The sequence below is a fragment of the Belonocnema kinseyi genome, chromosome 7 (assembly GCF_010883055.1).
Source record: "Belonocnema kinseyi isolate 2016_QV_RU_SX_M_011 chromosome 7, B_treatae_v1, whole genome shotgun sequence".
NCBI lineage: Eukaryota > Metazoa > Arthropoda > Insecta > Hymenoptera > Cynipidae > Belonocnema > Belonocnema kinseyi.
The window spans coordinates 52666821-52680616 of record NC_046663.1 but is presented as its reverse complement, the minus strand read 5'-3'; the positions used below and the strand labels follow the sequence as shown (position 1 = coordinate 52680616).

The 13796-nt window shown below is 30.3% G+C and overlaps 1 protein-coding gene across 5 annotated transcripts in view; it reads left to right on the top strand.

The window, feature by feature from the left end:
- Nucleotides 1-13796, top strand: part of LOC117177533 — a 255878-nt gene that overhangs the window by 124986 nt on the left and 117096 nt on the right. For all 5 annotated transcript variants that reach the window (XM_033368308.1, XM_033368311.1, XM_033368309.1 and 2 more), the window contains exons 3-4: nt 7258-7511; nt 10076-10468. In XM_033368308.1, the coding sequence (XP_033224199.1) occupies nt 7258-7511; nt 10076-10468 (647 nt within the window). The remainder of the gene's footprint in view (nt 1-7257; nt 7512-10075; nt 10469-13796) is intronic.

The following is a 13796-nucleotide window of genomic DNA, read 5'->3' as shown; positions in this document are numbered from 1 at the left end:
TCTAGTCGGGAGTGGTGCTGACTGAAAACAGATGATTTGGAGCGATTCGCGCGCCATCTGTTGGTCATTCTAAGGACTTATTGAACTACCCTCGTACTTTATGGTCTTCTGATACATTTTCTAAAGTTTCAGTCCGATATATATTTTTTTTGTTTACAAAAAGAGTTTACAAGTTCAAAGAAAATTCAGTAAACTGAAAAAGTGAGGTCTGTAATATAGGTATTTGAGGGTGTCACTTGCCCCTAAGGGCATGTGATACTTAGAAAATGGTCCATTTTACCAGTTTTAGGTTCCCCCGGTTTTTTTTCTAGAATAATAAATATCTCGTCTTAAAAATTTGGGAAATGATAGCGAACATGCTAACGGACGTCCCTACACACTTTTTTTGTAGGTTAATTAAAAAAAGTCTTAATTTAGCAAAATGTGATTAATTTGCATAACGCTTAGGAAAGAGTATCGATTTTTTCAGTGTTAGATTCCCCCAGCTTTTTTCCTAGGATAAGAAATATTTTGTCTTCAAAGTCTGGAAAATTATAGCGAACATGCGAACGGACGTCCCCGCACACTTTTTTGTGTTTTTTTATCAAAAAAATGTTAATATTGCTAACAACGTCCGTGTATATTTCTAGGTTATGTGTGTTACAATTCACTCGAGCGTTACTTCCAAACTACACAATATTTTTTAATTTTTGGCCGAAAACTTTAGACTTACAAATAAACATTGTAACTAATCTCCCGGAACTAACCTTGTTTGCAGGCAATCGAAAAAGTTAATTTCATAAATAATTTCAAGATTATCGGACGTAAACTACGTAACCTCAAAATAATGCATATGCATACAATTCTTATTTAGCACAATACATTTTTTTGTTATTATCACTCAAAAAAAGTCCGGGGACGTCCGTTATGATCCTTTATAACATTTCCGAATTCAGTTTTTAAAAACTTTCATTTTTATGTAAAAAAAATCTGGGGAAACTGTATGTATCACATGCCCTTAACCGCGCAATTTAAGTTTTTAGTCTTTTGAAAGAAACCAGCATGTGAACTTTGAGGTTATAACCTACAAATATTAAAACTTATTCTTAAAAAGCTGTTTCCTTTCCTAATCATAATTTCTCATTTCAAGCACACTTCAAGCAATTCTCTTTGTTTATTAGGGTCATCCTAATTACATGGGTTGTACAATAATGCAATAACTATGATTTCTAATATTATTTGCGAACATATGTTTTGAATTTTCGCCCCTTTGGTACCTTTCGGTAAGCAAGATGACTGTTAAGGGCTATTTCAGATATTTACACGCTGAATAGAATTTTCAAGGACTAGGTTCAGCGACATACTTTACTTTGATTGGTAAGAGAAAATTTATTTAGTTTCGATCATGTCTCTGGTATTTTGTCTTCATTAAATTATACTCTAAAGGATTATAATATTCTACACTTTTTTCTTCAATGCTTATATTATTGAAATAAACCAGGACTAATATGAGGGACACCATGCCCCATATTATGGGGTAGGCTAACCGAAAAGCAAGACCAAAGAATTAATTAAACATCAAAGAATGTCGTAGTTATAAATGGTTTTGAGTAATGACACTAATCACATTAATGTAAAATAAGCTAGATACTGTTTCAGTTTCTTAAGTTAAACCTAATAAGGTCATCTTTAACATGCAGGTTGTTAAATGTCATTTATGTTAAGAAGGGTTCTTCTACTAAATATGATACTGACAAAGGTAAATCCACAGCCTCTGAAATTCTCTTAGGCTTCTTGCGTTTTCTGCTCTAATTATCATTTCTTTACTTCTTTTTCTACGTTGTTCAGATAAAAGCCAGCCTTTGTAGAATGGCATAAAAATTACTGAACAATTTGTATACAATATTTTGAATTATGGACGGTTTCATATGTGCAGCTGTTGCTCTTAAGTTGACGATCGGTAAATTTTGGCAATGATTGAAGGATATACCTACAACCCATTATTATTGTATACTAGAATAGCGCTTGGACAAAACTCATTCGGAGACGCCAATAAATAACACCTAATCAAATACATTTACCTGCGTTCATGAGCTTGTTTTAATTAAAATGGCAACTTGATTATAATCACCTGTTTACCTAAGTAGGAAAGTTTTCGCTTATTAGAGATAGAACGAAATGGCATAAAAATGAGCCTTATTATAATATTTTCCTTAACTCAAGTGGCCTGCACTGCCTCTTTTGTGTACTTTCATATAAAATCATATACCAGTTTAAATCCTTATTTAATTGAATCCTGGAAAGTTTCTTTACAACTACTAACGCAAGAACTTCTAAATACATCAGTCCTTCTCAGTGCTTTTCCATCAGCTATCCCTGAAGTACAAGCGACCGTCCATAATTTTATTGGAGAATTGTAAGGTAATCCTGAAAGTTTTTCTAGAGACCGTTTCATGGAATCATACTAATAGCTTTACTCAACTTCTCATACATTTTACATTCAATTTAAAGCAATAAATTATTTTTGAAATAACTAAATAATTACATAGTTAATCAATAATTCTTTAAGTGAAAATTTACCTGTTTTAGTTAAGAAATGTGAAAAATAAATAAATGTAAACAACCAAGTAAGCTATCAATAATAAAGATTAAATCAAAATTATGATTTTTTTGTAACGAAAGAAAAAGTATAAGAGCCTAAATAAGTAATTACAGATTCAACTGTCCTTTTGTTCGGATATCGATTCCTGTTTAAAATTGGTTATGTCCGTGTGGCTTTTTACCTCTATTTCATGATAGTTATTTGTAATCACCATAATTAATTAGCCAAATCTTCTTGCTTTTTTCCTATTTTCCTAAAGTCATATTATAAAACAATTGGTTAAAAATATATTATTGCTCTTGTAATATATTCTATACCTAATTAAGGATCTATTATATAGACATATAAAGTAAAAACATTACTTTTTACTGCAAAAAATACCATAATATTCGATCCCATAGGAATAATCTTCCTAATTTTTAAAATTAAAACTGTTTAAAAAGGATTGCTTATTTTAAAATTTTTTTAAAATGTCGCAGATGCAAAACAGGCAAGTGCATACCTGCGATTAGCAAATAGATTGTCGACCCTCTGCACGAAATGGTAATTCAACAGCGTGTGATTTCAAGGGGATTGCAATATTGTGAAAAACAGAATGGGGATAAAAAGAGGTCGTGTTTATATTTGACACAACGCAACAGGGTAATTCCTAGTCATGAGGGAGTCAAGATAAAATGGAAACTATTTTTAGTTCGCCTGTGATCCACATTCAAGGACGAAAATAGGATTTGAAGACAACAGGTCGAAAATTTCAAAGATTTATTTCTTTAAACATTTTAAAAACAGTCAAAGTACAATATTTTGCAAAATATTTGAAGAATTTTCGGGGTTCTTGAATGGAATTTCATATTTCGGATTCCTACAAATCCATATAAATTCTATGAGAATTTCCTTACATTTTTTACGTAGAAGAAAAAAAAATTTATATGAAAGGACAACAACTTAAAAATGTTAAATCTGTTTTGAGAGCATAAAACTATTGTAAACTGTTCAGCTGTAAATTAAAAATGATCTTATTCAATTTAAAAAATTTTGTATCATACATATGAAAAACCAATCTTTTAATGATTTAATACAAGTACAACACTGATCAATTAATTTGATTAGGGAGCAGAAATCTTTCATTTCCTGAACTTCAAATCTGAAACTGCTATAATAAACTGGCACTTAGCCCTATTTATATATTCAAAAATTAAACTATTCGTTAAAGCTCATGAGTATATGAGGTCAGTGTGCAATTTTTTCACTTGAGGTAGGTATGTAATTTTCAAACAATTATAATCGTTTTCGAAAATCACCTGAAATTCTTTGTAAACTAATAATAGGGTTATCAGTTATATTAATTAAAGCAGCTATTGGTGCCAATGTCGCGTGTGGTGATCGATATGCGTATAATCTTAGGCATGAGGCCAACTTCCTGAAACATTCTTCTACAACAAAATGCATATATTCACGCCAAATTGGCCAGGTCGAAGATCTTACACCTATCTTTCTCTTTTTGACGTCTCTAAAAAAAATTATATTCTGAGTCCAAACTACTCTTTATTTTATAAAAAATTGCATCTATATTCATTTATTTTCATCTCTGTTCTCATAACTTATAATTTTCTAGTATATTTGAATTTGTTTTATCACAAACATATTTATAGAGCTCACTGTCTTTTATGTAATAAGAGCACTTAACTTTGCTCTTGATCTTTAACTCGACTGAGGGTTGAGCCATGCAACTGAACAACTTTTATTTTCTATTTCACAATTTTTTTAAATGTAATTTATTCAGATTAAATGAATTATTATTGAATTATCATTATCTGATGATAAAAAAGTGAAACCAAATTTTATCATCATAAATGAACTTCAATAATTTTAGGTTTCAGGTCAGTAAAACCAATACAAAATACTGATTCTAATTACAATAATAGTATGCACATGTAGATAGTATAATATTGTTTATTGTAGAACTAGCATACAAAGAAAAAAGAGTTCTCAATTGACTGTATCGCTAATTTGTTTTTACAAAAGAGTATATTCTACAGTAATACTGTGCAATTTGTAAATGAAAGCTGATGTAACTAACTATTTTAAATTGAAGCATAATCAATTCAGTACTTAATAACGATTGCCTTTCAATAATTTAAAATAACAATATTAAACATTTCTGCACCATTTCCTTTTGCACTCCTTTACTTGTAGAATCTTGAATTTAAAGTCTAATAAATAGTTGGTTTAAATTTTGAAAGTATTTTGAAATTATTCAAAACTTGTTGGTTTTAATATTAAATCGTAAAAAATTGTATAACGCTAAGGCTAGTGATATGGAGTTTTTCGTAAAGTTAGCTCTAAAGAAGCTAGAAAATGCCTTAGACTTATAGAAAATTCCATGACGGTAGGCAGCTCGTTGATATTCTCACATAAAGAATGACAGGATCGCCAACTATTTTAAATTTAAAAATCTGCCCGTTGCGCCAGAAAGTTTGAGCTTGAATGAAACTTAAACAAAAGCATCTCTTTCGAATCCCAGTTTTTCAATGAATTTTCATATTATACATTTTCTAGGTAATTGAGTATACTTAAGATTAAATTGCTTAAGATTTTAAGCTACTTTGTAATGAAAGTCTACAATCCTTTATTTAAACTTTCTTCTCCATTTCACTTTGTTATACTAGAAACAGGCATGTTTATAGCCTTTTTATGGATAACACAAAAACTCCTATATATCTTCTTTTAGACTTTTTACGTGTATTTATTCTGAGACTTTTCTCATATTTTGCATCCTTTAGCATAAAATTTGAAATTTGGATTTTTATAGTATTTTCGATAATAAAACCAAAATGATAAGTCAGTTACGAATGAATCCTCAAAGAATGTGGTGTAGCGGAGACACCAGTTGACATATGTGAAAGAAATTCTTTGAGATGGTTCGTACATTTTGAGAGAATGAAAGATGAACGAGGTGAAGTAAATAGTACCGTACCTAGAGGTAAACCGAAAAAGATGGTTAGAATGTGCTAATGAGATCCTAATTCGAAGAGATACAGAAAGCTATAAAAAAACTTGCATCAGAAAATGCATGGGCGACTTAAAGTAAAAACTTACATCGAAAAGGTAAACTATTGAAATGTTGTCACAGGCTTATACTGCCCAACATGCCGAAGGTATTTTTGGTTAAAGTTGGATTTTTTATTTGATCATATTTGCACGGAGCTGTCCCGGTATATATCATCAGTCACGGACGCATTTTAATAATGCAATCAAGTGATCTGATCAGAGCACTCTGCCCAGACATATTGGACAAAGCCTGATTTTTACCCCATCATTGACGGACTGAGTTGCAGTCAAGTACACGATGGGGGGACCAACAGCTTAAGGTGGGTTCCGAACCACCAAAACCTCGGTAAAGGTACATTGAAAAATTTCTAGAGGTACCGGCTCAGGGATCAAACCTCGGACCTCTGAGGTGAAGTCCGAGTGTCTAACCAACTTGATTTATTATTCTTAATTATTTTATTATTTATTTTATATTTGTAAAATTATAATTATTAAATTATTATTTATTATAATAATACAATTGTGCAATTTCAATTAAGAGTCATCGCAATCTTATTTGGCATTGTTTTGTCTATTTTTGATGGGCAATGCAATGTAAGTTACCTTACATTTTCTTGCACAGTTCCAAATTTCATATTTCAAATTGCAGTTTAGATGAAAAAATGTAAACTGATAATGAAATGTGACAGAATTTTGCTGCACATTGAAAAACCTGATGCGCAATATATTTGACAAGTATTTGACGTTATTTTCATTACGATTTGTCGATGCTGGAAAGTTCGTTTTGCCGTCGAACAGGTCAACAGCGTGATAGTCGAGACATTTTGTTATAGTGATGGTGCCTTTACTGTATGTCAATTTCGGTCGATTTCAAAGTTTCCCAGCGGCTCAACTGTCAGTTGATGCGACCGATATCAGAAAAACACTTCCTAGACGTTTATTTAATATCGAGGCGGGGTTTCCCGATGATATTATAATGGTGTTCGATTTTATGGGTCAAGCTTCACTTTGTTGTGATAAATTTGATGTCAATCATACTCACTGTTATTTGACGTTTATTCGAGATTGTGTAGTTCTAATATTGATAAAATATTAGGTTGTTATTGTATTGGAATAAAATTCAATTTCAAAGGTAGATATTTTCCAATTGTGTAAATATTTAATCTTTGAATTTGAAGGGTTCAGTTTTCTTATCGAAAACAATTGAGTGAACATTTCGACGTGTTCGAATGAAAAGGTGCTATCTCCATACATACACATTTAAAACTTCTGAATCGGTCGCAAAACCTGTTAAAACGGAGTATTTTCGTAATTTATTTGATTATGCGTTCACTTTAAAATAAAATACGATGTATAAATGTCCATTAAATGAAAGACTTTTTTTCTAACTAGTTTTTCGTGCTGAATGCGAATTTGAACTTCGAAACGTGAGCGTCTACAGAGAGATATATATATAATTTTTCGAAAAATACTTTTATTACAGAAACTCAAAAATCAAACGTATAGGCGAAGAACAGATGTCGGATTCAAATTGAGTACGAGAAAGAAAAAGAACTTCGAATATGACTTCTTACATTTGATGTTCTAAATTTGACTAGTAAGAGTAGAATTTTTGGATATTGTTTCAGTATCGGAATTTGCCCAAGAATTGGGTGGTGCAATGGAGATTCATTCCGCCAACGTGCGTCGGCTGGTCGACGATTTTCGAAATCGAGCCGGAGAATCCAGAGATTCGAGTGGAATGCGAAGAGTTTGGGAGAGTTTGTTGCGGCAGGTCGAAGCTGACGCGACAGCCCATCTTGATCTTGCCGCAGTTTTACAACAGCAGTTGTCAAGACCGGCTTTGGAAGCTAGTTTCCACCGGAAGGTTCAATCCAGAAAGGTAAAGTAAATATCAGAAAATGTCAAAAGTATTTTATGTTACAAATGCATAAATACACCCGTTTCCTATGGCTGTGGAGCGCACCGGAAGTTCCCATTTTCAGCTCATAAGCATACAATAGCCATTATATATCTATGGCAACAAATATTTTGTCGTCAGAGATATATAATGGCCATTACATACCTATGAGCTGCTATGTAATGGTAATTATAAGTTTATGAGGTAAGAATTTTATTATATATATTAGGCCTTGAACATTGGCACAGTGGGAAAAAATTACTGAATCAAAATGACGTACAGCCCACAAATATTACACATTTATTATGATTAAAAAAAATTTAATAAATGCATTATTGGGGCATCTGTCGACGAAAAAATTCTTTTTTTTTAATTGGGATCTTCATGATAAATTTAGCAAACTTCATGATTAGTTGATACATTTTATGATTTTTTTTTTTAATTTAACAAACAAATGCATTATTTGGGAATCTGTGGACGGAAAAATTAGTTTTTTTCTCATTGAAAGTGTTTTTAATTGGAAACTTAATGATAGTTTCATTAAAACTCATAATTATTTGATAAATTATATGATACTTTTAAAAAAATTAATAAATATATGCATTTTTTGGGTACTTGTGGACGAAATTTTTTTTAATCACAGCCCTTTCATTTCTAGTTTCACTTTCCTTCTTTAAATAAGGTTGATATAAAAATATTTTATGATAGACAAAAGTGAAAGAAAAAGGTTATTCTGCCCAAATATAGCATTTCTTTAATACATTTATTTTTTTAAAATCATCGAATTGTTAAAAATTATGAATTGTGATGAAATTATCATGAACTTCCTAATTAAAAAAGTTCACATTGAAAAGAACGAATTTTTCTGCCGACAAATTCCTGATTAATGAATTTGTTTATTGAATTTGTTAAAAAAATCTTAAAATTTATAAACTGATTACGAATGTTGCTGAAATTATAATAAAGTTCTAAACCGAAAGGACTGGCATTAAAAAAAAAGAATTTGTCGGCCGACAAATACATGCATAATACATTTGTTCATCAAACTTGTTTTAAAAACCATAAAATTATTTTCAAAATGATTAATTTTGCTAAAATTATCATAAAGTTCCTAACTAAAAAAAGTGACATCGAAAAAATCAAATTTTTCTATCGAAATATGCCTGATCAATGCACTTATTTATTAAATTTGTTTTTAATATTAACAGTAATATTTTCAAAAATAATTCCTTCATCATTATATTATTTTTATTTAAATTTGTTACAATACAACTTTAAAAAAGCGTCAAATTATGAAAAATCGTATAATACATTCTTTCAACAAGTAATTTTTTTATATATTGTTTTATTATATAATATTGAAACATCTTTATCCAATGTTAATCTCTGAAACTTAAGTGGTTTTAACCATTTTTCTGTTATTTATGAGAACCGGGAACGTCCAATAGAAAAAATTGCCGTTTTTTCGTCATTTTTGTTTATTCATAAACAGTTGAAAGCCTAATTTAAAAATCGGGCTCAAAAAATCTCTTGGAAATCTTATCAGCTTCTTTTTCACATTTTTTCTCACAAGCTGTCAATAATTGTGGGCTATACGTTATTTTGAACCAAAAAAGTCATTTTTTCCCACTGTGTGGCAACTTGTGCTGGCTCGCCTACGACTCGTACTGAAAACGTACATTCATCATTAAAGTCCGTCATCTCTCCCTTTGTGCATTATTATCATGCATTTGTAACAGAAAAGTCTGAAATCATGCATTTGTAATAAAGAATATCGTATGCATCACGGGAGAGGGTGTATGATATACTATTATACAAAAAAATCAAGTACTATTATGCATACAGCATAAGGGCATATTGCATAACCTTAAATAAAAGTATATGACTTGCGAAATTCAAAAGCATCTAGGGATTTTCGCAGACAAAAACCCTATTCGGACAGATTTCTAAATTTTTTATCAGACCACCTACTACACAGAAGACTAGTTTTCCTAAAAATCTAGTAGGTATGGCTGTTTTCATTCGAATAATTGGAATATAGTCAGGAATTATTTATTTTGTAATATTTTCCTAACGCTTTTTTCGAAAAACATACTAATAGGTTATTAATATCAAATAGGAAATCATATCTACCGTGTACGAATTTCCGTCCGCGGTAAGTCTGTCCTATTTTGTAAAACTCAGTCCAACCTTGTTATTCTTGTAAATCTGAAAGTTCATAAAATCAAAACTATTTTTAGAACTGTTATTAAACTTAATAAATATATTAAATGAAGAAAAGGTAAACTACGCTTATTAGAGAGTTGCAAGGATATAGGCCTGCGAGATAACTTACTCTTTACGCAATATTTTCGTCATTGTGATATTTTCGACATATTTTGCGATAAAAAAAAGTTTAATAATATCAGAATTAAGAAAACTTTAGATGCTTTTTTTAAGTCTCCGACTTTCTTTAAGCCTCTTATTGCTCTTCTCGACCTATAAATTGAAGCATTTAATTTGAGATTTATTTTTTCGATAAAAATTCTTATCCTGTATATTACCAGATATTTGCGCATCGAGAGGCTTTTGAGCAAGTAGTAAGTAAGGCGGAGGAGAAATTGCAGCGAGCCAGGGCAGATTACAAAAGAGCTTATGCGGCTTTATTGAGCAGTGAAAGCGGAAATGATCAGGAATTGAAGCGAGCCTATTTGGAGACCCACAACGCCTACGTTCTTCAACTAAGGGCTACCAACGCAATTACCGAGCGATATCAATATCAATGCCTCCCCGTTCTCATGGGGGAAATCGCCGATGTCTACGAGGAATTATGCGGACTTGCCTGCAACTGTATTGCTGGAGTTTCAGAAGCTGCTGGAGAACGTGCTTTGGAACAATCAAAACGATATCAAAATGTTTCCAAGGAAGCTCGTGCTATCACTCCTCAAGCAGATTTGCAGGTAACAATTCAAATTTCAACCCTTTTTTATCTTCAACTCAATATCAAGTCGATAAAATAAGTTATTATTGTCTTTTTTTGAATTTTTGGCCATACAAAATTAAGTTTGGACACATAAAGTCTTCAGATATAATGTATAATAATAAATAATCTTTTGAAAACCTTCGTAGAACTCAAAAATTGTTACCAGGATCAACCTTTCTTCGAATGTCGTCAGGATGTAGGTCATTTTTCAAAAAAGAGAAAAGGAAAAATGATCTTGACCATTCGTATTATATAAATATCAAACTTTTATTTTTAAAATACTAAGTACAGTCCAACTCGGAACTAACGCCCCCAGAAATATCTCTTACGAGAATTGACGCAGCGCCGCAGATCGGAGTAAAAGGAGCTGTGGGGAGTGTGCGGCAGTAAGACAGATGTACACAAACAAAAACGTTTTCATCCGAAACAGAATTCTATCTGATTTGTTCCCTATCTCCTACAGCCCCAGAACCGGCGTTATTTCCGAGTTTGACTAGAACTCCAAACAAGAACACTTTTAAACAATTATTTAAAAATTGATAAAACAATCAGAGTTTAAGCGCCTGTGAGAATAATTTAAAAATTGACGTTTATAAAATATTATGTTTTTAAGATATGAATACAAAAAATTATCTGTTTTTTAATGCAAATATTTGAGGGTATAAGATAAGTGAAATGTATAATTATTCTTATACTATTAAACATGGACATGGGAAACACGGGACTAGGCATGCCATGGCGGGGTTGATGCAATGAAGAGGGAAGTCCGCAATCTGTTGATGTCCCGCGGCAAACATGGCAGCGCACACATGTTTATATTTTTATGCACAGTTTGTTGGCAAAAAAAAATCGTGCGCATAATCAAGTGGCACATCGTAAGATGACAGCTCTCCACGCTCATGGAATTCTACCCCCTCCCGTGGATTCAAGTCCGCTCACCTAAGTTAAGATGGCATGCCTAATCCCGTGTTTCCGATGTCCATGCTATCAAATAATGATAGTACGATTGTTTTATCAGTTTTGTAAAATTGTATTAGTTTGAAGTTTTCTTGTCTGTGCTTACTTGCTATTTGAGTGTAGTTATTTCAATTTTTCATATTCATATCTTCCACACTAAAGAATTTATAATTGGAAGCATTTAAAGAAGAATTTACATATCCATTAATCCAATGTGAGATGTTAAAGGTTTAACACTCAAAATACAACAACTTTAAAATTTTGGAATCTACAAATGAAAAAGATCCAGGATTATACAAAAACAAATTAAAAGCCATAAAAACCTTACAATTTTTATTTCGAGACCTTAAAGCAGGAAAACAATTTAAATTGAACATTTCTAAACTGAATTTATTGAACATTGCAAAATTTTACATTTAGGTAATTTAAAATTTAACAGACTCAAAAATAAGCACTGAAAGTTCTTCAACTATTTAAACTTCCAGTTTGAAATTGTACAAAATTAAAACATTGAAACATTATCTAAAATTTTAATTTTTAATTGTAAAGCTGTTCATTTGGTACATTTTTAATTTAAATATTATGACGGCTTTTTACCAGAAATTTTAAAATTGTGTACAATTTGAATTTTAAAGCAAACACTTTTAAATCCCTTAATTAGAGATTGAACGAAACCTAACTAAATTACTTGTACAATGTTTATTTAATTTTTAAATTGGAAAATTTGTCATTTTTCTAATTTGAACCAAAAAATGCTGAATTCTCTTATTTAAAAATTGTTCTAAATTAAACGCTTCCTATTTACCTGAAATTGTCCTTCCCAATATGAAAAAAAATTGTTCAAATTTTGAAAGACACAACTTACAAGTTATTCAAGTTTCTATGATACTTGAAAAATGTCCAACTTATAAAGTATTAATCTAAAGTTATTAAATTTTTACCTTATTAAATTAAAAATTATTTAACTATAAATTTGAAATAGCACATTCTTGAATGATTCGATCTGAAATTAATCCATACTGTCATTTCAGAGTTTTTCGAAAGAATTAGAATGCTTATTTAAAATTTTTCTATGTTGAAGACTTCAAAGCTTAAAATTTGGTAACTATTATAGATTTCAACTTTAAATAAAAGTTTAGAATCTTTAAATGGTCAGTTTTAAAATATTAAAAAGGTTTAATTTTTTTAAAATGAAAAGTTCCTACGAAATTTAAATTGTTTAAATTGTTTTAACTTTATTTGTCCTGTACAATCAATTCTTCTGAAAATTGACTATTTAAATTCTATTTTTAATTTTCCAAATGGAACAATTTCAGGACAAATAATTTCACATTTTTATTAATATTCCAGAAACCTTAAAACATTCACAATCTTCTTATGTTGCAATAAATAAAAAAATAAAATTCACCTATCTGAAAATATGGGTAAATTTGACCCAATTTTGAATTGAGTAATCTTTATCGGAATTTTTTACTGCCTGCTCGCATATTAAATTTTATTCGCATGTGCATGAAATGCAAATTGGTTTAAGTGTATTTATATTAAGTTTTTTGCATCTTCTTAACTGCATGGTCATTATATACATTCATGGCAAATTTAATTTAAAAATTGTATATATTGAGTAATAGAAGACAATATTTTTCAGAATATACGCAGTGGGAGGAAATGCACTTTTTTGTTTGAAATAATCTGATGTCTTAAATTTTAATAGGATTATTAATTTTTTTTAAATAAAATGCTTCAAGTTCTAAAGAGCCTTACATTCTAAACCCTTGTCTTTTTATTCGTTTATTTGCCAAAGGTTTACTGTTGTGGTAAAATATTTATATTTCAGGTTTTTTTCAGATTTAAAATTCCCTTAATCGTTTGAATTTTTGCAAATATTCTTAAAAAGATATGCTCAATAATATTTGGTGAGATACAACAATAGGAATTTTAATGAACAAATTAGATAGACAATTCCGAAATTTCGTTCCTTTTGTCTGAGAAAAAAACTATTTTAAACTAAAAATATTTTTAATTATTGTACTAATAATACTTATTGACAAAAATATTCAACATGTCAACCAGGACCATTGTTATAAACAATTCTCGTAGCAAAATATCTAAATTTGAGGTGTTTTCAAATTATTATTTCTATAAATTTGCGGGGTGGCTACAAATATTCTTAAAAAATATATATCTTTGATAATATTTAGGAAAATATAACAATTTGGAAGTTTATCACGAATAACATAAACATATTCAAAGTTTTGGAAGTTTCACCTCAAAAAAATCGCTTTTTTGGTCAAAATAGTTTGTGAATGAATAATAACACTATATGCTCAGATTCATTCGTACATATATAC